We start from the raw sequence: 27,681 nt of genomic DNA on the forward strand, positions 1-27,681 counted from the left end.
GCTCATTAATACAGTATGCATGATGGCATCAAAAGGATCGATATTGGAATAAAAAGTATTGTGTGTCGTCCTGGAAAATATCACAATGTATTGCTAAATTGATATGTTGTCACACCCCAAGTCAGTAAGCACAGCTCTGGGCTGGGTTAGAGTGAAACAGCTGCCCTAAAACCTGAGTCACAGTCTAAACTAGAACCAGCCCAAACTAAAACCCTGCATAACACCACCATTGCCACCTACGCCACAGTTTGAGAAACCCTCATATACTGTATGTCTAATTAACATGTGAATCATTGCACATACAGTAAGTTATATGTACTGGCCCAGAACATAAAAAACTTCATAAAATATTGTAGACTTCAATAATTCAATCTTTACAAAGGATCTTGTGAAAGTTTGGCTCGGTGCCCCACACAACTGCTTTTACTATCCCAGTTTTGAGGTCTATGGGTGACTTTGCCTCTTAATATTTCTTTATACTTGTCCCTGCTCTCCTTCACAGCGGCTTACAACATGTGATTTGTCTAGGACACAAACCGGAGGCATACAGTGGGGAAAAAAAGTATTTGGTCAGTTCCACATAGACATTCTATTGGATTTTGGCCAAATACTTTTTTTCCCCACTGTATATAAATGTCTCCATCTCCTCATAACACAGTGAGCGATTCCCCCTTGTCCCACAATAACCGGCCATAAACGCTGCACTGAAACTGTCACACTTCCGCAGCTTTAAAAATGGTTTTGTACATTTTCCAGACACACTCGCTGTTTCCTCTGTTAAATCAGGCTCACCGAATGCACAGGCAAATGTCATCTCAAGAGACTGTCCCGGGCTAAAAATACATTTCTCCCTAAAAGTGAAAAAGTATGTTCAATTAAACTTTATTGATAAAGCGCTTTTCATACCGAAAGGTATCACAAAGTGCTTTACAGATTACAACATTTAAAACAATGCGCCTGGGACAACCTCCCATATATATACATTTTATATATTAGGATGAAATAAATAGATTAGTCAGTTAAAGGCTAAGCTAAAAAGGTGGGTCTTGAGCCTGCTCTTAAAAACATGAACGTTCTCTGCAGCATGTTACTCAAAAAGGAATTGGATCTGGAATTGATTTTATTTTATTTTATTTGTGGTGCTGTACTGTGATGGTATTAGCTAAGCAACCAGTACCAAGCATAGAAAAAGAAAATGGTTTGCTAAAATTAGCTCAAATGCCAGATTAAAGGAAATAAAAAAAAGTTAGTCAGTCAGTCAGTCAGTCAGTCAGTCAGCCAGATTGTCACTTAGGCTTTAATCCCATAAAGTATAGTATACTGTAATATATAAAACAGGGACTTGTTAAACTCAGTTAGTAGCCAAGGCGGGATTTCAGTAGTCAAGAAAGAAGCTACATTCCACTTCATATTTAGCTAATTGCTATATTTGTGAGTAGTTTGTAGTCAAGCCAAGTGGTAATACAATTTTACTCTATGCGAGCGTATGGATGTCTTTGCCTACGGCGCATATTAATATGGTATTTACAGAGCCATATCGAGGCAGGAAATGGATATTGATTTAACAAGAAAACCGTGGGCAATTTAAACATCAATCTTCTTCCACGGAAAGGTGTCTGACATTTGTTGAGATTGTGTACAGTAAACCTCTTTTCCTTGTTATAGAACAGTTTGCTTTCATTCAACAGAGATGGCCATCAACATTGCTCATAGATTATTAGCTAAAAACAATATTAAAAACTAGATAAAAGGGAAACAATTACCTTTGTTAGCAGACACACTAGGGATTCACCAATCCAATACTGGTATCGGAGCCGATACTGGAAAAAATACAATATCGAGTATCGACTACAAATATCGATACTAAACCGATACCAGTTTTGGCTCTCAATGCCTTAAAAACACAACTTTCACCAACTAAATCTTAGTGAATATGGGCATGTTGTGTGTCTTTTTGAAGGGCTGAACCTGGAGAATTGAAGCGCTGAAGTTACCTTCCACAAATGTATTTTGGATCGTGACGCAAAATGCCACAGCTAGCAACAGCATGCTAAAGCTAGCAGAACATGCTAATGTTAACGTCAACAGATCAAGGCTGGGTCAGAAACCATGATACAAATATCAAAATATATTAATCTATCCTAAAGCCTGTCATACACAAGGATATTTAGTGTAGAAATGCCCATTGGTCCTTCTTAAATGTTTATTAATTAGTTTATTAATAGATAAAATTGATCTATAACATGACAATAAAATAGACTTTATTGGTCTTAAAATGGAGAAAAGAGTCAATTAAAATTTTCAGTCAGAGACCCCAGGGTCGGTATCGGTAGAAAAAAAGCAGGATCGGTGCATCTCTAACACACACTGAAGTGTCCAAATGCTTTTATGTGAACGCTAACTCCATCATTTTACCATCTAAACGCATTGTGTATTTTTATTACTGCTGTATTTGTGTTCCAGCTCTTAGAAGACAGAAAATGGGGGAAAAAGAGACCAGTAAAAATCCCACAAGCGCTTTAACACAAATTTTACAACATTTTTCCAACTTGCACTAGGACTTGGAGGAGGAAAACTTCACTCGGTGCCAAATATAATCCGTCAACCCACGACAAAGAGACAACGTTCTTGATCAGTGAATGATTTTCTTCTATCCCATGGTTCAGCGCCAGCGCATCGGGACGAGGAAGCCTGAGCGCCCAGGCGTGAGTCACATTAACAGCAGTGGGCTAGCCTCGGTGCTAACGCTGACGCAATGACAGTTAGCGAACAGTCATGCCTGGCCCGTGGCAGACAGCGGGATCACCCTCACTGCTGCGTCATTAGCATATGTTATACTTCTGACAAGAAACGACCAGCGGGCAGCGGTGCCTGTTAGCAACACAAGCTGAAGGATAAAAGGCAGGCATGAGAAGCTGCGATAGATTAAATACTGCTTTGCCATAGTAGAGTGAAATAAATGGCACAGAATGGGTTTCCACTCAGCAAATGCTATGAATGATTTAGATTTAGCATTTCCAACCGTTTCCATCACATTGGTTTGCAGTGTGGTTTAGAAAAAAAGTCACTAGTGTTGAGAGTGAACACTAGTATTGGTTCAGTATCAAATATTTGTAGCCGATACCCGATATCGTATTTTTTTCAGCATCGACTCCGATATCCAATACCAGTAACAGATCAGTGCATCCGTACCCAAAACATCGATATTTGGTAACCTTCTTGTATACCGCGATAAAAAAAAACACTTCAGCAAAGTACAGTTCACTTTTCTTTTCTTTTTTTAAAGAGAAATTTGTTGCGTGAAAAAAAATAAAAAAAATAAAAAATAAGGAACCAAAACAAGGGTAAAATAGGGAAAATTATGACATTTTCAAGTTACTGTGTGTTTTTGCTTCCAGCTGCACTAGTGTAGGCTACTTGCAAACACAAAAAATAAAAATATGAATCTCTCTCAGATAGAAAACCTCAGTGAATTTGCAATATGAGCCTATAATACGATAATATGAAATACAAAATTCTTAAATCTGTAACTCCGCTCTGTTGGTGGTAACTCCGTCAACATGTTAAGCCTCTAATTCATGTGATGTATAATCATTCTGAAATCTCCTACTGAGGAGATAAAACAAACACATCACATCCGTAATCTTCAGCTAGACTCTACTCATGTGTTAATGTGACAGATAGTGCAATACCCAATTTCCAAGTAAAAAAAAAAGCCTTTCAGAGGACACCCTGCTATGAGCTTAGTGAGGCATGAAGCCACTACATTACTGTAGATGCTAGTAAGCGTTTCTGTCATCATAAAACATGCTCAGCCGCCCGTGTCTGACATCATTGGCGGTTTTCCTGTACAGACAGTGTAAAATTGGCACTTGTAACAACATTGCGATTTAAAACAAAGACAACATTTTTTTGGTTTTAAACAAAAGATTACATCTAAACTACATTTCAGCAGTGCCCTTTTGAGCACTGACAGCATTTTCTTTTCTTGCGCTATTCCACATTCTCTTCTATCACAGTAATTGACTTCATACCAACTTTCTCTGCATCAATAAATCTCCTTCTAGTTCTCCGACCAACCAACTCCCACACACAACGCCAATGGTTCTCAAACTTTGGACACTACATTATAAAATATCAAAAGATCAAATCATTACAAAATCCACTGAGTACAGAAGACGACTCGAATACCTTCATTGAAGATTACAAAATCCAGTCTAAAAAAAAAGTCTGAAATAAACCAGTAAATACGTCCAACTTATACTTGACATCATCTCTAATTAAAATGATCCCTCTAATGCAGTGATTCTCCACTAGTGGGTCACCAAACCATTTTCAGTGGGTATCGAGCCTGTTCAATATATATATATTTTTTGAGTCTGTTAAAATTGTTTTTAGTGGTGTTCTGATGCCAGTTCTGATTCGATACCGATACTTGGGTTCAGAGTAGCCCCCAATACCGAGTACCAGTCCAATACCACAAATAAAAGTGAATAAAAACAAAAATAAAGCCAGGGAAAAATCTGCCAAAACCTATAGCACATGGCTCATTATGTGGCCATACTGCATATGCTATGCTCGATCGGAAGCTAAGCAGGGAAAGGCCTGGCTGGTGCTTGGATGGAAGACCGTTTGAGAGGAAGAATGGCAAATGTAGTGAGTGAGACAGTTGGTGGTGGTCGCTGATGGTGCAGACTGGTTGCCATCACCAACTATGGAGTGAATGAATAATGCATGAAATTGCAAAGCGACTTTGAAGCGTCTGGAAAAGCGCTATATAAGACTAATGCATTATTATTATTATGCATATTAAACAAAGTGCACTGTGCACTGTGATCTATACTGCTTATTTTTACCTAGGCAAAACAAATACTATGATGAACATTAGGGGCCCGATCTTGTGCATCAAAACGGAGACGATAGCGTGACATTTTGCGCTCAGTAGGAGCGCACTTTGTGATCTTGCCACTCCAGACTTAGCGCATTTAAGTGGGTGGAGACACAGATTTTCCTCCAACCAGATCGACTCCGCGTCCAGGAGAGCGGTTGTGGGGGGTGAACATGTGCTTTTGTTTTGCTTCGCGTTCACGCCAAGCGCAGGCCGATCCGCGCCACAGCGGACGCTGTAGCTCTTTTTCTCTCGAGACGTGAACATCGTTTAGCTCACGATGGGGTAAATAAAGTTTTTAGTTTGACCTGTGAGAGCCTAAGGCTTAAGAAAGAACGCAAGACAGCGCAATGTAAACGAGGAAGTGAATGTCCGCCGTGTTTCTATCAGTGCAGTCGCCTCCTCTTGTGACGCCCCCTCACAGGTGGCGGAGGCGAATGGCACATATAGCGCCGCCACTCGGAAAATAATTCGCTAAGAGCCTGCGCCGCCCCGTGCGCCGCCACAAGATCTGGCCCTAGGGCTTTTATTGTTTGCATAGCCCAAAAAAACAAACACACAATTTGGTATCGGGGCTTGGGTTTAGAGGAAAATTTGTGGTATCAGAGAAACCCTCAGTTCGGTCTAAAATCCATATCTACTGCTTGTTCAATAAAAAAAAAATGTGTGTGAACTAAACCTTGACTAAAGCAACTCTAAACAAGGAATATCCCAAAGAGGGAAAAATATGTAGATAATGGACCCTAAAGGAAAAAGATTATGCCTGTAGGGAACCCCACATACCACAGTGTGAGAAGCATTGCTCTTAAAATATTTTAATTCAGATTCTTTTCATCAGTGTTGCTCTGAAAGAAAGTCTCAACATGATAAGCTTCACATCCTTCACATTTCCCTGCCCCATTCATCGTCGCCTCCAATAATCCATCTGAGACACTGCTCAGGCCAGTGTCCTCAGGGGAGGTCTACACACCGATCACGTTTGCCAGAGGGTCGCAGGAGGCATGTCTCTGTCATGGCTGCGATCCATCACTGAGGACAGTGACACAATGTTATTTAAGATGACAGAGTGCCGGGGAAGTGGCGTTGTCCATAACAGCGCCGTGCCATTGTCTCGGGCCACTGGATCCATATCAGGTTATAGGTCCATTTGCTGTCCCGTGTCACCCTGTCAGACGGGAGCGCATGCAGGACGTCCCGCTGTCTCCCGGGACACGCACCAGAGGCTCTGTCTCCCTGGTCAGTTCCAATTGCACTGCCTACAAACACAGGAGCTGCCCTGTGTGGAGGTTTGGATTTAACACACAGGACTGTGTGCCTTTTTGCATAACCTGTGTATTATTGATAACTTTGGCTCCAGCTCTGGAATCTAAATGGATAATGTCTGGTTACATGGAATACAATATGTACATTATGCCAGGAACCCAAATGATTGAATATTGTAGTCGATACATGGGGCAGATATATGATAAGTTATTACTTTCTGCTTCTTTTCAGCCGCTGTTTAATTAATTAAACAAAGAATCACATAAAAAATAAAGAACTGCTTAATAATAAAAATAAATATTATGATTAGATATTAATCAACTCTACAAAAAGGTTAATGAGTTTATAATTACTGGTATAATTGGAATACTTTCTCTGATAAGATCATACAGTATATTGATTACAAGAACAGATTTTTTTTTTAATGTATTAAACCGGGAAAGTACAAATGATATTACAGAAACTAATTTTCAGGGGAGTCCTGAACCAGAGGGATCCTTTTGTACATGTTTTTAGAGGTAGAGAAAAAAACAGCGATAATATTAAGGCCCCACCTGGACTGGGATCAAATCTCGGACGGTCTTTTGAGAAAAACGCACCTTCCCACGGCTCCTGCATGCCGCTAATATACGGTGGACCCACAGTATGCTGTTTTTACGAAATATCTCAAAGGAGAGAAACACATTCTGCAAATGTTCATTCACTAATAAATTATTGAAAGTATTTCTACACAGTCAAAGCTCGTAAGTTCAATAAAACATTAGTGACAAGTTATGATCTAAGTGAATCTTTTTGAACCACGGCAAACCTTTAGTGCAAACTCGAAGATCAAGTTGGTACATGTGACCATATACTAAATAAATTCTCTACTGTTTTATTAATGCTGTTTATCCACAGACAACTTTTAAGACACTCTCCTTTTATTGGATACCGGGAGGTGAAAGTCAGCGGGAACGGCGCAGAAGATGGAGCGTCCGTGGCTAAAGCTAATTAAATTTTCCAGGCGGCACTAGCGGCCATGTTGCTCTTCGAGGAGGGCTATTAACTTGGTTCTGCCCATTACTGGTCTCCTCCTATGTCTTCTCCTTGTCTCCCTAAGCCCTTATGCCGTCCATCAGCGAGAGGACAGAGGAGAGGGACGAGCTACGGAATTACTCAGAAAGACGGGAAGAAACAAGGGGCAAAGGGAGTTTAATTAAATGAGGAGGGGGACACACGCAAACATGCATGGGTAGGATTTTTTTTGGCCCTATTTTACTCTCTTACTATTTACTATAACAGCTGATAACCAATTAAAACGCAGCGACAATGCAAGAAGAATTATTTTTCTCTTCCCTTCTTTTCAGTCACTTCATAATGAGTTGTCGGACATATCAAAAATTTGCATTCAAGGTTGACGCGACAGCATTGGGATTGATTTACTTCACATGACTCACATGCAAATGGAGCTTATAGTGTGGGCATAGTACAAGACAAGGCATAGAAACCGCTTAATTAACATCATTCATATAAAAGAACTATGGCCGGGCTGTTGCAGTTGTGAATGAGTACACCAATTAAGTTTGACACCCACTAAGCGCTTTACATATGACGACAAAGCATTTGAAGATTTGCTGTTCCGTAAAACCATTCAATAATCAGTTTGAGAGAATGTGTTGGACAATAGAGATAACACCGACTGCAGCGCATGCTTTATCTTCTGAAAACGACTGCCGCTGTGGCTTTATGACACTGTCTTTACTTGTTGTTTGTGCGCCGCGGTGCTCTTCTGTGATGTGACCTCCGGCCGATGAGAACGCAGTTGTCAGCCATTAACAACCAGCTGGAGACAGAGTGGACCGACCGGCGTCCAGCGGACAGGGGCTCTCCGCTGGGAGCAGGTCCGTTGCCTTTTGATTTCGCAGCGGCCACATTAAAGCGACTTCTGGCATTGAACAAACAAAAATGTAAAAATCCTGTGTTGATTTTTATGCATGGGTATAAGTCACCACACTGTTCTTTAAAGTGCATATGACAAGGTAATCCTTTTGAAAATCTGATTTATTTTGAAGGATAACATCAGTTGCATAATTATCATTTTCTTTCAGTGAAGCAGCAATTTTAATGAAGAAATGTTAGGCAGAAAAGTTATTTTTATTTGAATTTTTAAGCTGCTGACAGGAAGTGACATATTGTGCATTCATGTGGTCCTCGGGAACTCGGATGAACAACTTCCCCAGTTGGGGAATGCACGTGAACGTTCGCTCAACTGGGGAAAACGACTGAACATTGGGTCAAGACGAGCTTCCCGCTTCAGCACCTGACTGCGAAAATCAGCTGATTTGTTCTTTTATCGTCTAATGTGAGCTTTTTTTAGTTTAGTGTTAGCTGTTGTCATCCTCGCAGTAACAAAATTGCGTGAAGAGTGAAATGCCTGACATGAATGCTAGGAAAAAGTGAATTTACGTGATATTTTTTTAAACTGCTTTTGAGATGCTAACAACACATTTAAATGACAAGCTCGGAAGCGTTAATCAATGATAAAAGATGACATTATTGGATGACATCAAAATCCCCACTTTCCCACATAAAAACCACATGAACACAAACCAATGGGGGACAATGATGTCACATCTCGGGAGAACAAGCTCCCCAGTCCACATGAACGCACCAATTGGTTGTTTTCAGGTTGTAGAATGTGATGATGTCACACTACCCACTGGGGGGCAGGAGCCAGAAACTGCATTACACGTTCATGAGTGGTATCTCTCTCTACAACACCAAAGATCTCCTCAAAAACAAAATAGTTTTACCTGCCCCCCCACCATTAAATATTATAGGCCTTTAGAATGCTGTGATGTCACCTGAAACCCAGTAATAGATAGAGGTAAAGTTTCACAGCAGTTTGACTCATTTCCCATTGACTTAACATAGTTGGCACGGCAACAGTTTAAAATAGTTTTCCTTCATCTATGTCACTTCCTGTCAGTGTCCATATAGTGAAACTATAAGCATCACAAAAAAATGGCCAAACTAAAGAAAGCTGGGTAATTGTGCTAACTCTGTTTCAGCTTAAAAAATTGTCCAATATGTCATAATGCACTTGAAGGCAACACCCTGCAGGTGAATAGGAAAACAATTTCAATTTAGAGATAACATTTTAAAACTTTTGCTGAACATCACTGACATAAATTTGAGAAAAAAAAGGAATTGCACGTTTTCTGCCATTTCATGATTTCATATAAAGATAAGACATTTTATGCATAAAAAAATTGCCAAAATTGCCCATATTTTCAGCAACACGTCCCCCGTTCAATAAAGGACTTCTATACATCAGAGTGACCCACTGATGCACTCACCCCACACCTTTTACCTACTTTGTAACGAAATCTTAATATTGGATCGAGCTAGAATCAAATGCATTGTTTTATTTTGTTGATATATTAGAAACAAAGAGGAGATTTTGTCTTGTTTAGTTATTGCTTATCATAAAAAAATTCATCTCAATCAATCTGGCTGGGAATTCGATATTAAAATATTCTTCTGGAAAAAACTTCAAAAATATTGTTAAAGCAAAGACTGGAAAGTTTAGATTCTGTAGGAGCTACTAAAGTGGAAAGGTTGTTGCATGACTGGAGGGAAAATATCATTTTTACAAAACTGACCCTAAAGTTTTGTGACTAGTGCACATACCTTTCTCCAGTCTTTTGCAGCGGGTTTCTCCCAGAAAGGAAATGACCATATTTAGGTTTATAGAGTCATCTCGGGCTCCTTTCGCCGCACACGTGGATATAAAATATGTCAATACTTGTGAATGAATGAATACACTGGAGCCAATAAATCAGCAAGTATTTCTAGGGCTGACACAAGTCCCAAAGTAAAAGAAAACCATTAATGTATATTCACGAGGGCGTTTTTTAGAGTCATCAAATCACACATGCATTAAGACTAAAGAAGACTGTTGAAAGCATCCCTGGATAATTCATATATTCTGACAAGAAACTAAAGGCTTAATTACACTAATTATCTGAGTTAGCCACTCTCATAATTTACATGCTGCATAGGAGACGGCCCGGAACTTTATCTGGGACACCTACATGAATAATAATCCTATGAGAACATCACAGAGCGCACTACTGCCAAGAACTGCCAGGTTGGGATTTTCAGCCTAAAATATTTACGGAACACTTACTAAACATTATTGCAGACAGTTGGCACAGTATGCTTTACCGCTCCAATATACTGCACGTCTTTACGCAAAGCTTTGAAGCTCTTGAATTGAATCATTTCACGTATAGCGTATGCAGCGTGTCCAGGGCCTAAATCCTGCCAAATTGTCCTATACATTTTTCATCGCAGCGACAGACGGGTACAAAACTTGAGAGACAAGTCCTGCAGGAAAATCGCAGCCATAAACCGCAGTCACATGGAAAGGGGGGGGAGAATAAGTTCTAAAAATATGAACAAATGCTTTTTTCAGTCTGTCGTGTGTGTCGGAAAATAAACCCTCTCCACGTCACTGGTTTCCTCCGCAGAAAACTCTTTGTGGTTTTACCAGGACTACAAACTTTTAAACACATGGGCCGAGAAAGGGGCCTGTATTTAAAAAAACCTCCCAATTATATTTTATTATAGAAAACAGTGTCAGCTCTGTAGCCACACAAGCAGGGGCTCTGAGCTGCTTTGTGTGCAATGGGCATGACCTTTTTTGGAAGAAGGAAATGGGTAGTGAAGGGCAAATTGAGGAAGGATATGCTTTATTGGGGTGGGGGGTATTGCGCTCAGTGCATATTAAAGACTGGTCTATACCTGTTTTTTCCTAGCGGTGGAATAAAGTCATTCTTGTACATCAGAATATACTGGGGAAGGAAAAAAATGCATTGAACTAAATCAGAGACAATTTTGTCCTGTTTTGTGTTATGTCTTGATCTAGTCCGGGTTTAATCCTGAACTCAGTCCTTCCCTTTACTCATCCAGGTTTAGTCCAAGATTGGAACACATCTGGGACACACATTTGTTACAGTTCAGAGGGAGATTACAAAGCATTATTAATATTCGGAGTGAAAAGAGGTTGTTTGATAGAATTGGAGCAGTCTGAACTTGATTCTCTCACGTAGCGGTGGAGGAAATACATCTTAACTGTGTGCCACAAGTAACTCGTGCCCCTAGAGGCCATAAGCCCCACTGCAGGTGTCGTAGCAAGCTACGTTTTTTTACTCATCAATTGTCCGTGAGAGTAAATACTACACTGACAGAAAAGTCAAAGGGAGAGAGGGAAATTGTACATCAAATGACACAATGGAGATCATTTTTTCCCCTCAAACTTGGCTGTAAATACTGTTTAAGTGGTGCTATCCCGCAGTTAGCTTTGCCCGTTAGCCTAATAGCTTCTTCTTCGTGATTCTTTTAGTGTGTATTGGGGCCTCCAAACCACTGAAGGAAGGCTTCAAGTGTGGTTTTCTGGTCAGAGACACCAGGGGGACATGAAAGACCCACCAATCTTCCCATTAACACTTGTATAATCCCCAGAGGGACTGCGGAAAAAGTTACTTAGTACTGCTTTAAGAAATTCGATTGGTTCAAACACCAAATTTAGCCAAGTTTCGTCCAAGTTACGTCACACTGCGCCCCCTTAACAGATCATTGTCTATTTGTCATCACTTTATTCCAAGGTAATCAAAATGTATAGCCTTTTTACGATCATAAATGTTGGTTGTACGTACGTAATGTGAAACGTTTTGAGGAAAAACTCATGAAAGCCATAAATCTGCCTCATAGATAATGAATGAAGGCAAACACGAGATTGAGAGAAGAGGCGGAGCTAAATAATGAGATAAAGGAAAAAATAAAAAAATAAACATGCCAACCTCCTTTTTCCCGCCCCGTTCGCCTTGTGGTGCAGATTTATTTTTAGCACCAACGGGGAGCAACGTGCCGCTGTGCAGGCAATCATTTCAACTGCGGCACAGCCATCCCTCACCGACGCATCTCTGTCACAGCAAGGAGAAGCTATACGCGCACAAACACTAACGCAGGAGGCAGAATATACTTCAATAAGACTGGTTTACGAGGGCAAGCAATGGATTTAGATAGAAGGTGTCAATGTCAGTGTTTCTAAAGGCACAATCAGTCATGTTCACAATCCAGCTCCAAGCTTAATGTACACTTTGAACCAGTCCCAAGCTTCCAACCCTTGATAAAAACCATTCTGTAAATGGCTTGATTTTGATTATAACTTGGTATGTTTCACACCACCCCCTCTCCCTTTTCTTCCCCAGACATTATTTGCTTGGAAACCATTGTGTCTAAATAAATCATTATAATTTTAATTTGCACATACTGGGAGACATCACACACAACCTAAATGGAAAACATGTTTGAGCTGTTAACCATGTTTGGACAGATTCCAGTTTTTGAGGAATCTGCTGAAGTCTGTCTTTCCTGGATTTTCTTTGAAGACCTCAGAAGTGTCTTTCACATTGTTACAACCCATAATTCATCACAGCGTCATCAATTTGCTAGCATGCTATAGCAAAAGGAGAAGGAATAAACAACAGGGTTAATAAATAAAAGCTGCAGTTCTCTTAAAGTGTCTTTTCATATACACATTAACAGGCTTTATGCAGGTGAGCGACACATGACTTCTGAGTGCAATCTCCACCCTTCCTCTCTCGCTATTTTCCCAATTAGGATTATAGCGATGTCTTGCACAAATCAACAGTTAGTTCAAGAAAACATCACTGACTATGAGATACTGATGGGCCACGTGTTGAAAAAAAAAATCACATTGGATGTAAATTCTTGACTGCAGGAAACGTCTGTGTCTTCAGAGGTAGGACTCTTCATCTCAGAGCTAACGGCTAGTGTCAAAAAACAACAATGAAAAAAAATGAACCGACTAAAAAGTACTGAATACAGGCTGGTTGTGTTTTTGAGCAGCCCGTTCAAAATCTTCGTGCTATTTGAATTCTTATTTTGTGTTTGCCGTTAGCTTCAAGACAAAAATACTGATGAGCGCGGACGTTTTCTGCTGTGACTGTCCACTAGTAAATCAATGCCTGTCATGTAACCTTTAGCTGTGTATTTGTTTGGATAAGACACCGCAGTAAACTCATAGGGAAATAACAGGACAGGAAGAGCAGCCCCTCCTGAGGATCCACTCACTTGTGTGCATACAGCCCATTTAAATGATAAAAAAAGAAAATAATGTTGCGGTGACCAAAAGCAGGGTTATAAGTCAGATATGTCCACTTCAACTTTGCTTTGCATGTCGCCGTGGAGTGTGTACGCTGCATTAAAGGTCATAGAGACTCATAATAAAGGACTCCTCTTGCAATGACAACAAAAGCGCCTTCTCGAATGCCCAAGCATGCACACAAGTTGGAGTGTGTCAGGTCAGCGTAATCATGTCGGGGATTAGCCCGTGGCCACACACAAGCACATGCTTAGCTCAGCCGTACACACAAACAGACAACCGCTGTATTCCCTAGACGACATTTACCCAGTCAAGGAGCCGACTCTGCGAGATAGCGCCCGAATCGATATTGTAGCCGCCTTAAAGAAGTTATGACACATTTCATTACACGGAGCAGAAAGCCTCATCCGCTGAAATCAATGTCTGCATGCCATCTGCTCTTTTGCGCAATATATCTTTCAAGCGAGCAGGAATTATAGTTTTAGAGTTTCATTTCGGCCCTAAATGAAATTGTGCAACTCTGATTGAAAGTAAATGATCAGCAAATTGCCTTATTAAGGTTTGGGTGAAGGATAAATCATTCAAAGTGTCACAGCACACAATTCAAGCATAAGGCGATGAACACAAATTGAATACATATTTCTCGTAATGCAAAAAAAAAAAGGAAAAAAAAAAAAAAAGATGCAAATTGGAATTAGTATACAAAATGATCCCCCAATCATCCATTGAAGTAATGAGAAGAGAGAATTTCATGATTGGCACTGTATTAGGGTAAAAAAGGAGGCTTCACAGACACACCTCTCCCTAACGGTGGTGCGGATGATAAAGACGGCTGAACCCAATTAGTCGGACAGAAAGAGGAGTCTGCAAACAGGCTGCTCTGTACTCTAGGTGCGTTTCCCAAACTTACATAACTGATCCCATGTGGCAGATCATTTGTGAGATAAAGATAACATATTGGAAGTCAAAGCACACTTTTAGGGAGGAAATAAACACACCTATTACAATTTAATGAGGACAGAGTGCCTTATTAAAGAATTCTATATTAAACATTTTGCCAGTGTCTCGTGAGTTCCAAATTACACGGTAGAGAATGTAGACACAAGTTATTTTTCACTGTTAGAAAGACTCCCTGTTTCTTAGAGGTTAATATGTGAAAACAGCATGCCGTAACTTCTAAAATGACTCAGTTCCTTTCAGATTCTTCTCAAACAAAGCCTCTTTGAGCAAAGCAAAGCAACCTGCAGCTAGCATACCCGCTTCACCCTTTAAAGTGCACACATGTAATGATATATTTTGAAGATTTCGCTAAGGAAAACAAACAATATTGCCAAGTTTCCCCTAGTTTCACTGGAAAGTGGCGCTGGATGCAGTGTTAATTTCGTCGACTAAAATATTTAGTCTTAATTTTAGTCAAAGAGATATTTTTGACGACTAAAATTGGACTAAAACTAAATGAAAAGTTTCTCATGAGACTAAAACTATGACTAAAATGTCCAGATATTTTAGTCGACTAAAATGAGACTAAACAAAAATGAAAAGGAGAGACTAAAATTATCCAAACTTCTACTGACAGTCTGAAAGAGCCTCAGATCATTTAAATTCACTGCCAAAGGACCAGCTCTGAGCTTTATTCATGTGGGAGCAGCTCCATTAAGTTGAGGACCTTGATTAAATATGAATATAATTAATATTTTAAATGCAAATCGACTAAATTAGTCTTAAATTTAGTCGACTAAATTGACATGCAATTTTAGTCGACTAAAACTAGACTAAAATTGAAAAGCTTTTTTTGACTAAATCTCGACTAAAATTAAATTACATTTTACTCAAAAGACTAAGACTAAAACTAAAATAAAATATGTTGTCAAAATTAACACTGGCAGGACGTGACACAAGTAGAGTAAAAAAAAACGGTACAAAGGGCACAGAAGTATCTTACCAGTGATGAGTTCTCGGACCTCCATGTCGTTGGTCTTCCTCAGCAGCCGGATGAGCGCGGGAATCCCATCACAGTTTTTGATGGCCACTTTGTTATCATTGTCTTTCCCGTAGGAGATGTTACGCAGCGCCCCGCAGGCTTTACGGTGCACCTCGGACTTAGGGTGATCCAGGAGCCCCACCAGAACAGGGATCCCCTTCAGCTGACGCACGTCTTTCTTAATTTTGTCATTCTCGTAGCACAGGTGCTGCAGGTAGGCGGCCGCGTTGGATTTGACCGGGTCGATGGGGTGGCCGAGCATGGCGATCACTTCGGGCAGGTCGGGGTCCCTCCAACGCGGGTCTTTGCGGATGCTGTCGATGGAGGGCGAGCGACGGCCTCCCATGCGATCCAGGCTGGCCATGCTGCCTCTTTCAGGCTGGGCCAGCGGGGCGGAGTACATGCCATGGATGAACTGGTGGTGGCGCTCATCGATCAGCTCTGTTTCGATATGGTCCTCTGGGTAGCCCCTGGAAGAGAACAAGGGAGGATACAGTGAGGACATGGATCAATAGTAGCTACGCATCACTGTTTTATCTTTCGAATTGTCAAAAACCCTCGAAAAGGTGGAATAGAAAAGGTCCTGTGACTGACTTCATTGAATAATGGTGTCTTAAGCTACACAAAACTAGAAGAAAAAGAGTCAGGTATGATGAACATAGGAATATGCTATATTTGAGTATGTGGTCAAATATACCCTTAAATCTATTGGATGTGTAATTCTTTAGTACTAATTAAAAAAGGAACAAGCAAGAAACAATCATAATCAAGAAGACCATGGAAAGAAACCTGGACCTGCACAACACAAAATACAAACCAGGTCTAAGTCTGGCCCGTTAGATGATTCTGCACTCTCACTTGTAAGGCAGAGTAAAGTTCTGAGAATGTCAAAAAAGGATAGCCGAATCCTGTGCAAAACATCCAGAGTGCTTATTCCAGCCACTTCGAGGCAGCCAAATGAAAAGAAAGAAGAATTCCACACGTGTCCAGCAGAGGGCATATAAACAACACATTATAGCCATGTGGTTAACTGTTTGCACAACAGTTGCTTGCCACCACTGAATGTGGAGTGAATGAATGATAACTACAAAGAAACTTGTGAGACACACTTGTATAGTGTAATACAAGTGGAAGCTATTATTATTATTTATTAAGCTACAGTCCTGGCAGGCCTTTGACCAAATCAGCACTATTTTAAAATCACAGCTCATTATTATGATTTATTTATTGAAAAAAGCTTTTGTCAATTGTATTTTCCTGTTCACGTTACATGTGGCCTACTGAATGACTGTCTCCATGACCCATCTTTTAACCAGGAAACCTGTCAGGAATAGTGGGCAGCCGAAGAACAGCACATTCCCTGCCATTTTCTTCTGGCCATACGGATATTGCAGAAGTCAACAACGCAGTAACTTTACATTTGCAATACTGTTCAGCCCTTGCCAGTTAAAAGAAACTAGGCAGCTGCGGGGAAGACTTTGAGAGGGGCCAAGTGAGGTGAACACAGTGACTAATGAGCAGGGAACACAGAGGTGTAAAGACGTGGCGGATCGAGAGCAGGAAGAAGACAAGGCAATGATCCACTGTTTGGAGCTCTTATGAAAACATCTGTCAAAGTAACGGTGGCAGCCATTCCCTCCAAAGACAACAGGACGGCAAGCAACTTTCGGTGATTCTTCATTCTTGTCACAAACACTTTGGGCTCTGGCAAATGTACAGTAAACCATGATTGAAAGGCTGAGTAGAGGAAGGGGTTCACAAAGTAGTACAGACGGCGAGAACAGACTTTGAAACCAACTCTTGTGAAGTTCCTTTGTTTTTGAAGCTACCACATAGAAGAAAAGAAGAATGATTTGATGTCTATCCCTTTTACCGAATAGTTGAGAAGAAGAAGTTGTGGCACTGCGGGGGAAAGTATGCGCACTCTTTCTGAGGCTTCTTGACACTGGATACTATGGCATGGACTTGGTCAAATCGTAGTCATGATGAATCCTAGAAACATTTCTACTTTCCAATGTGGTATCCTTCATTTGAATCAGCCTAGCGTAACATAAAACAAGACTTGAAGTGTTTTGGTTAAAGGATAATGTAGAATCACAGGTCTATTGCTAAGCGTGTTCCAAACCATAGACATTCTGGTGGTTTAGAGCAGTGGTTCTCAACCTTTTGGAGCTGTGACCCCCATTATAACAGGTAAAGGGATTGGTGACCCCCCCCGCCCGGGTCACACCGTGAGAAATAGGAACATTAGCCTACATAATTCTTAAAAACCAAAGAATAAAAAACAATTGGCTGAAATGAAATTACTACGAACAAATAATGGCACTCTGGTAAAACAAACACATGCTACAATAAAACATTAGATCATATGCTAATGAAAATATGAATATTTTATCTAAATGATCTGGCGACCCCCCAAATTTGTCTCGCGACCCACTTGGGGGTCCCGACCCCCAGGTTGAGAACCACTGGTTTAGAGCAGGGGTTTCCAAACTATTCAGGCCTCGACTTCCAAGATCACCAGATTAACAACTCAAGACCATCAGTATGCATTGATTCATTCATTCACACCCTGGTTTAGAGCAGTGGTACCAGGGGTAGGTACTGAAGAACTTAGCCGGGGGTATTTGGAACTATTTCAGATTTCAAAATAAAGTGAAACTGAATAATATTTTGAAAGGAAAAGCTACACTTTTGCAGTAAAATGTATGGTTTTGGGAGTATTTTAGGTATATTTTTTACTTACAAATAGTCATTTTAAGTGACTGCTTTCTCAATAAGTTTTGTTGCAGTTTATCTCTTGAGCGAGGGGGTACACAGAGCGCCAGTAAAAGGATCCAAGGGGTCCGCAAGACAACAAAAGGTTGGGAAACACTGGTTCCAAGTCAAAAGAATTGAACACACAAAAAAGTTTAAGTGTTCTTGAAAGTTAAAATGTCATACAGGAGAAACAAACTCATGCTGCCCATTTTTTAAAGATTCCAAACTTGTTTTTCGAATGTGGACGCCATTGAAGCAACTTCTGATTATAGATTGTGCTTTCACCCGCAGACTCTGATTTCAAACATGCTATCTGGAGGGGAAAGTTTCTTCGGATCGACGTAATACTGTACCGCAGAGTAGTGTGGTTTTCAAACATATGCGTTTGGGAAAGTTATAACATGGGGAGAGGAATTTAATTAGGATTGTGTACTTATGCATAGCCTTTATCTCCTCCCCACGCTCCCCACAGCTTGAGACTTGTTTATCCGCGTTACATAATCCAGCTGGTCTCCTCTCTCTATCTTTGATGTATGGCGGTTGGTGGTGCAAGTAAAATGGTGGCTATCGCTGGCGGTTGGCGGGGAGTTCCATATGAGCGTTAATTTTAATGAGTTTTATGTTAATTATGTGTTTTTTTTCCCAGTTGGGGAAGAATGGGGGAGGTCTCTGCATGTCATTCTGCCACAGCTCTAGCATATTGGTTTAGCTTTTGCACAACTTCCACATAGGGGTTATTACGAAATGACTAAATAACAAACTGTCTGTGAAACAACACACACACAACGATCGGAAATGTGGAGTAAGTGACCACCGATGTTTGGATCAACGGGTCTGCAGACTGAGCTACTTCCGAACCATCAACGCACTGGCACTTCGTGGTATGTACAAAAACAAAATGGTCAAAAAGAGATCCAAACGAGATTAAGAATGAACCGGTTTAGACCAGACAAAGGGATGCCTAAACTGGTTTGTAACTGGAACTAAGCATACCAAAGCTACCGTCTGAGCCAAAACAGCGAGCGCATTGGCTTCTATGGCACGTATTTATGCATTTCACAGCCAAGAAAATCGATACGAGATGAACTGAGAGGGAAAAACTCAGAGCGGAGCGATGTAACGAGACACTAAATCCCCTATTCAGATGGGTGGAAAGAGGATTAATGCAGAGGACGCGGGGAGCTCCACCACAGTTCGACTTTCCACACAAAGGCTGTGAGCAATGCAGTTCAAAAATTAGCTGAATGGTCAAAGCTACAGGGAGCAATTTCGTTTTTGTACTCGCACAATGAACGGCTGATGTATTTGGAGGCCATATACAGTAGCATCATTAACCGACATTTAGTTATGAAAGCATGGCCAAGAGGATTATATTTGAAAGTATAATGAGAACACCTTGTTATATGGGGTACAGTAAACTAGAAGCAAATTATGTAGCATCTGACAGTTTGGCTTATTTAGCACGAATGTCTCTGGTCTCAAAATAGATCGGGAGAAGTAAAGGGCACGAAAGAAAGAAGCATGAAGAGCGTTATAACAAACTATAACCTACTGTAAGTTCAATAACAGGTAGGGCTGTCACAATAATTATAATTTTGACTCATCATCCAATAAATGACAGAAAAACACAGTTGTACTATATTTTTTACCCAACGTAAGATGTGTTTTATTGTATCCTGCACAGGAAGAAGAGAAAGGAGGTGCTGACCAGTGCGGGACCCCACGCTCTCAAACAGGGACAAACCAAGGAGGCGGTGCTTAGTTTCAGAGGACCACTGAAGGCAGTACTCCGGTTTCCCCTACTTCCAAAAACCTGCTGGTCACGTTGGCCCAGAGTGGCGGTGCGCTCAGTTGCAGCGGCTCAGGACTAACACCTGAACACAATTTCGTTATACGGTTATACAATGAATGAATCACTTACTTAAACTTACTTTTTCATATGGTAATGTTGTAAATCAGGTTAGGCATTCGATGTTAAGAAATCTAAATATTGTTCAGTTTGGTTGGAAAGTTTGAAGTCTGTAGGAGCTACTGATGTGGAGATATTATCGCACCAATGTGATAAAAATACATTTTGATTTGATTTTTGACATAGGGCCTCATTTTCTAGTTATAAAGAGTGTTGTTGATTTCTGGAGATATTTTTTGGAGAATGAATGCAGCTCTTATATTTGAAGTGCAAGGCTAGCGCATTTCTACGGTATCAGCTAGCCTGCATTAAAGTCTGACACACTCCACAGTGCACAGAATCATTTTTGGAATATAACTGTCCTTGCATCACATGAATGATTTCATTTTGAGGAACTATTTTCTAGCATATCACTCCGCTGCTGCGTAGCTTACAACCACGAAGCTGATGCTGCTCAAATATATGTTATTTTAAATGCAAAATGGCTAAAATTATTCTATGGACACAGACATTTATATCGTTAGTCTGGCGTTATAAGTGATTTGCCTGAGGTGCACTGTGGAGCGGGTCAGACTGTTTTTAATGTAATGACTGCTACCGTAGAAATGCACTAGCCTTGCACTAGCCTAGCCCCACGTAACTCTTCAAATATAAGAACTGCATGAATTACAAAAAAAATATCTCCAGAAATCAGCAGCACTCTGGATAACTAGGAAATGAGGCCCTATGTCAAAAATCCTGAAATCGTATTATCGTATTATTTTCCTGCCTCAATATATCAAGCTTCAAATTGTGTTATCGTGGCCTAAATCAGGTCTTAAATAGGACTAAACCATGACCAAGTAGTTCTAAACACAAGCCACACAATTATACTATCCATAGCATCAAATCCCAGTCAGTGCTAGCAATACTCATGGCAACAGCATGAAAAGAAGCAGAGTACATTATGGGAAAAGAGCTCAATCAAAATCCTCATTAGTGCACATCAATTCGAGAACCAGTCCTGTCTCAGGAAAATGAAAAAAAACATTGGGTTGTATGGCAGATAGAAAAGACATGAAAGTTGTATTTTATCCAGCTTTGACTAAATGCTTTCTTGCGTGGGCATTTCCACAAACTCCCACACTCCAAGACCATCTGCTAGTTATGGACTGGTGCTGGATACTGGACGTGACAAGGCAATGAAAGGGGGGGGGGGACTCTCAAAAAGCCCAAGCCATGTAATCCTAACATCATCACTGAAGCATAGGCCTGCATACATAACAATTTTCCTTTATGCACGCTGGCTCTTTGACGTTCTCCCTCATTATCCACGTGCTGGCTTTGTGTGCACACTTTTCTGAATCCTGCCTCAGATGTATCTGTATATGTTCGACTAGTGCCCATCGCGCTTCATTTAGATCTGTGACGGCCGGTCTTTGGATAGAGCCGGCGCCACAGATGGGAATGTCAGGATTTGCATTTAAATTGGCGCCTTTGTGAGCGTGGCGTGGGGGTATTGACGAGTATGCGGATGATTTTTTTTATTTATTTTTTTTTCCTTTTCTTTTCCTTTTTTTTGGAGGCGCAATGCCCTGAGAACGATCAGAGCAGATCACAGAGTTTGTGGTAATCGAGATGCTAAATGTTCAGGCTATTTGTGCCTTTTGCTTATCTCCACGGCCATGAATGCGTTTGTTTTGTTGTAGGGAAAGAATAGGATCAAAGATAAGCATAATGAGAAGCTGCTAGATATGCTTGTGGGTTGCACAGTGTTGTAATATGGCTGCAATATCTACATTGAAAGGAGACATTGCCGACAATGTACGCTACATTTGATGTTTATCAAACGTATTGTGTTGCAACCACCAACTCTAGTCTGAACATAGAGCTTTTTTAGTTCTGTCAAATAAGGGTTCAGTACTAGTATAGGCCATATTTTGTACCATTTTCAGTTGGCTGTGTGAATGCTGTCTGTGTAGGCTCTCAGTCGTACAGGAGTTGTCCATCTTCCATGAAGGTTCTTGAGTCATCTTCTGTACTCTGTAGTTAGCCATGGTAAATAAACATGCTTTCTAGGTTTGCGAAGTAAGGAATTTGCAGAAAGGCAGATTTTCTTTTCCATCAATGAGAACGCAACAGTTTACTTGTCACAGAAACTGAAAGCATGGACTAGAAAATAAAGTACAACATGTATAAACAAAATCAGATTCAAGGTTGCTTAAAGGGGCTAGAAGCAAGTTTTATACGCACTACTGCCACCTCAGGTCATACGTGTAACTGCACCTTCTATATTAAGCTCGTGCATGACGGCACTTCGGACCCGAATCAACACCTTTTAGTGTGACGGTGCACGATTTTAGAGGCAGTTGTGGTGAATATGTCTGGGCTCATTCTACACCTTAGGACATTGTTGAAACATGTAGGGGGAGGAAAATACTTAATTTTAACATTTTTAAACTCCATAAAGTCCCTTTAACGTGTTCCAAAGGCCCACTGTCTTTGAAACAGATTTTCAATCTTACTGACTCGGTTGGCAGAAAGTAGGGCCGCACGATTTCATTTTGGACAACTCTGATTACATGTTCATGGTCCACATTTTTAACATGTCCAGAGGCACCAACATTTGAGAGTGAACTGCTAAGCTCATAAAATAATCACACGCATTTCATTTTTTAGAGGTTTCGTTTACAGCAGTGGTTGCCGACCTTTTTTGTCCTGCGTACCCCTTGAGGCATTCACTTATACTCCGAGTAACTCAAGGATCCTGCTGAAATGTTAACAAAGTCAGCAACTGAACATTATTCAGTATTCAGTACAATGTTATGTCGATTTCCTAATTGTGATGTAATGACCAGTACAAAAAACAACAACAGAGATTTGTGGACAAGACATGTTTGTGGGTCACTTATATTGATCATCTCCCTCATCTTCATCCCTCACATTGCTGAGTGCCACTGCTTTCATCATTCTTCTGCAGCAAACAAAACCACCCTCTCATAACAGGACACAACAGAGACTGGATCGCCGCTCTAGGAATCATGTTTGCATCTCATCTCCGCACATTCCCTCTGAACATCATTTATGAGCACTTTACTGACAGCCCCTCGTGAGCTCATTTGGTATCATAGGCAGTAATTGCTTTATGGCACACAGGACGTTTTTGTGGAGCAGAATAAAGCCGCAGTGTTTACGCCTTCTCTCGCTAATTTGTTGGACTGTTTTCACAACAATATTTGCCGCCTTGATGTTTATATTGAATTAGTGATGAGTGACAGCGCGATGTGGATGAAAGTCGAGAAGCAGAAGACATGACATGGACACTGCAACATTTAACCAAGAACAAAGGGTCCACTAAAGGCAAAATGTATTGGCGGTTCGACTGGTATGACCTGGTTAGTTGCAAAGAAGTTAGAGCAGTCTCCATTTCACTAATTCATTGTGTTTTTTTCTTCCATCAGGAGGTGTTCACGGTGCACAGCTTATAAGAATTCTAGGGACCCTGCATGTTGTTGGCAGAGTCACCCAAGGAGAGATGAGCCATTAGAGATGGACGAGGCGCTCGTGAGGCGCAGTTCAATAGCACCTATTCATCAAAGTGGCACAAGGCATCACAGTCGTACAGTCAGGAAGGAGCGGCGGGCGAAACGGAGAGATGGCGTTGGTATTTGGTGATATTTTCTAAATGTCTGTCCAGGACAATCCCATGACCACAAAGCTATGTAGCTTCAGTCTTTCAACTCACAACAAGACATTTTATTGTGAAAACAGCTGAGTTCCACGTGTGTCTGTCATATGCTCATTCTGATAAGGGCTGGGTATATTGTTATTTATTTAATTTTCAAAACTGGGACTTTCCAAATACTTGGTTTATGATACTTTTTTTATGTCAATACTTTTTTGATACTTTTTTGTCATCTAGACCAGAAAACAGACCAATAATGTTAATGCATCGCATAAAAGACTAAATTATGGGTCCAATCTTAAACTTTTCCCAAGTAAGAGGGGCACAATGGGAAAACTTGCTGCTGCCCAGACCTGCAGCATTAGTGAGCAGGACAGTCTCCAAAGGCAAATGGCAAAGTTATGTACAAGAACAACCTTTTTCCCCCACCCAGACTTGCGCGAGGGGAAGGGAGACAGTTGGTGGGGGAGCAGGGGTGAACATGTGCTTTTGTTTGTGTTTGCGTTTTTTTGCATTGCCATATTAGAGCAGTGCTTTGTGCTGCTTGTAATAAACCACGCTTCTGTTGACGTCCTTTTTTTATAAGCGACGCCAACTCGCCAGTAGCACACTAACATAGCACAAAAGCTGCACACAAGCAAGAGGACGCGTCCTTGCACCAAGTGGAAGATCAGGCGCTATATCTTTTAATGTGTTTATATGCGCTGAAACAACCAAGTAACTTCCTTTAATACTGTCCCTAACAGGTGTTAAAACTTGGACTCTAATGGTATGATATTTTTTACTTTTTTTTTCCAATACCAAACTGGTATCGTTTGACGGTACCCAGCTCTGATCCTGATGCAAGTCTCTCAATATATCCAAGTTGGGACGAGCGCAAAGAATATCTTGCCTCTTAAAGGGCCTAGATGCAAGTTCGCCATTTTATACTCACTACTGCCACCTCAGGTCATACGTGTAACTGCACCTTCCATATTAAGCTCGTGCATGACGGCACTTTGGACCTGAAGTAACACGTTTTTGAGTGACAGTGCAGGACTTTAGAGGCAGTTGTGGTGAATAGGTCTGGGCTCATTCTACACATTAGGACATTGTTGGAACATGTAGGGGGAGGATAATACATAATTTAAACATTTTTAAACTGTATAGTCCCTTTAAATATTGAAAATGCTCTACAAGAAGTAGTGGATTCTTGAAGCTCTGTTTAGTCAGGATGAAAAATAAAGTCTCTAAAAATAAATTAAACAATTCATGAGACTTGACAATGAAAAGCTATTAAGTCTGCATTATAAGGCTAATTTAACACAATATGCAAAAACATGCAAATGTGTCTTTTCCATTTATGAGCGACAATCACAATGGTAAACGCAGTCTAGTACTCAAATTACCCTTTACTGCTCTGTCTGGTTGAAAAACTAATTTCCATTCTCTGTTGTCTATTCTGCAATTTTCTTCCATTTGAGCTGGAATCGAAATTATTGCAAGACGCTCAAGAGACTGAGGCGTGTCTTCACATCCATCACATCTCATCTTTTTATCTTCCCAATCCTCATGGTTACGCACGCAGAAATCCGCGGCGCTGACAAATGAACGCTCTCTGTTGAGTTGGGAAGCAGTTTTCGTACTGAACATCTTCATTTTTGTCAGGGCGTAATTGAGGGCTTGCATTGCACAGATAAGCTGTAATTAAAGTGTCTTAATTCCCAGATTCATTACGGCACTTTGGAGCCACCGGTCTATTTTCTTGGAAGAAAGTTGAGAATGCACAGGGGAGCCTGCCGTGGCATGACTGTTGAGTGGTCACAATAAAGTGTTCACATGGAGTGAATGCAAAGGGGTGGTTTTATCAATGTGGGGTGTGAGTGAACATGGCAGCCATGTTTGCTTCAGTCCGTCCCCAGGCAGCAGATGAAATACTATGTAGCATATGTGAAAGGTGCCACGCTATACAGTTATATATCTTAATTTCTTGAGAAGCTTATCAAGATCATAAGGGTTTTTCTAAGGCCGATGCCGATTTTTGGGGATGTTGATTGGCCAATGCCGATACGCACCATTGATATTTTCAGCCAAACTGCATAATGCGGCTAAATTGTAAAATGTGTCAACATTGAAGTGTGGCAATGGGGGGCATAGGGCTGATTAATTCATTACATTACTGTTCAGTAGGTACTTCATAGGGAACGTGTTTAAAAGACAAAAAAACAATAGATTCCAAAACAAATCTCTTATGCTTCTGAAATTATGAGCAAAAATCTGCAACATAAAATATATCAAATACGATCCGAGGTGTACAAACCTTTGACGGGTTTTCACCGCAATGTTTCTCAACTTCTCTTGAGGAAGTTCTGGGAGGCTCATTTTAGTGCTGTGACTGAGCTCTTTCCAATGCAAAGAAAACAGGAAGTCTTGATCACTGATATCTTCGGAACCGAAGATCGGCATGATATCGGCCAATATCTAATGTTATAATATACCTATATATACCTATATATACCTATATATTGGCCGGCCTCTAACCAAGATTGTAAATCATGAATCCAAACCATCTTTATATCAATAGGACAAATTCTGCCTCTTAAGGAGATTGTCACCGGCACCTCAGGCCTACTCATGCTACTCAGTAAGACAAGATAATTGTTCTCTGCATTTGACCCATTCCTCAACAAGCTCAGTGGGTGACCGCGGAACAGAATTTGGGGTCCCATTTCCAGCTCTTGAGCCAGGATTTTGGTAAGAAGAACATGACTGAAGGTCCATGAACCAGGCAGTGAATGGTTATATCATGTCTGCCGGAATCAAGCTGTCATTAAGCATCTATTTCCCTAAGTACAGTATATCCTGCCTGATGCCCATACTGGGTTAGCTCCCACCTAAAAAAACAAGGTGTTTTTTACTGATTGAGCAAAGTTGTTAGAGCAATATTGTGACACATGTATGGCAGCCTGTAAATCGCCTGTCACAGCAGCAGCCCTTTGGTGACTGACTCATTCTCTGCACACGTGGATGTGCTGAATGACTGTGTGTGTTTGTGTGTCTATGTGTCTGGCCTCAACAGTGGCTAATAACGTCACAACATCGGCGTGAAAGAAGCCAAAGCACAGGCCATGACTAAGTGATTTGTAGCCAAGTGTGAACAACAAAGAATCGCAGTTCAAGTGACGGCGCAACACCTTTGAGTACAGCTTCCCATTTCAAACGGAAAACTTTAAAAAGAGCATTTGATGTAAAAATGCTTCCCTATATGTGTTCCCTTACACAGCAGCTTCTTTTGACAGCACGTGCCGCAAAACGAGGCAATTTAGGAGAAACATTTTGGTAGGTGAGTGGATTAAGCACAAGGACAATCATGACAACATACCTAAACAAAAGAGTAAATAGTAATTCTGTCTCAAACACAAATCCAAACAGAAAATCTTGTACAAGATAAAAGTTAATTGCAAAAAGAAGAAGTTGCCTCATTAAAAAGAACAATTAATTAAAAAAAGATCTAGCTATCTACCGATCTTATGCTTTGCTTCAAACTTTGAGCAGCAGAACAATAAGAGCGCACATAAATTGGGATGTGTGTCCAAAATTACGTTTTGGAATAACTGTCAGAGAAAAAACACTTGTCTTTTCTGTATCTAAAGGTAAGACACACACACAGGCTTACATTGAGCTACCCACAACAGTCCCTCTATCCTACCCACAATCCCCTGCTCCCTCTCTACTTCCTCATCACAATTGTCTCCAATCATCTCCGCCTCTTTGGCCCCTGACACCAACACATGTTCACCATCCGTTTTGTGGGTAAATGGCAATCAAAGCCTTGTTTTTCTCGCAGGCAAGTTGCTCTGGAGGCAGAAACAGCTGTTTAGTTGAGCACAGTGTTGTAAAGCTCCTTTACGACAAAAAACAAACTGTTCAACACCCTTTATAAAAAATAGATAGAGAATAAAATGGAGAACAATTGTTACTTATCCAGTGTATGTGACAAATCAATGACACTATGCATTATATTTAAAGCTAGATTGAATGAAACAGAATGCTGGGTTAATGG

The 27,681-nt window shown here is 40.7% G+C and overlaps 1 protein-coding gene across 8 annotated transcripts in view; it reads right to left on the reverse strand.

Annotated features, from left to right (window-relative positions):
* The window catches only part of arvcfb (ARVCF delta catenin family member b), a 286,776-nt gene that overhangs the window by 69,397 nt on the left and 189,698 nt on the right, over positions 1-27,681 (reverse strand). For all 8 annotated transcript variants that reach the window (XM_079567196.1, XM_079567195.1, XM_079567192.1 and 5 more), the window contains one exon: positions 15,268-15,776. In XM_079567196.1, the coding sequence (XP_079423322.1) occupies positions 15,268-15,776 (509 nt within the window). The remainder of the gene's footprint in view (positions 1-15,267; positions 15,777-27,681) is intronic.

Source organism: Gobius niger, assembly GCF_951799975.1.
Source record: "Gobius niger genome assembly, chromosome: 1".
Lineage (NCBI taxonomy): Eukaryota > Metazoa > Chordata > Actinopteri > Gobiiformes > Gobiidae > Gobius > Gobius niger.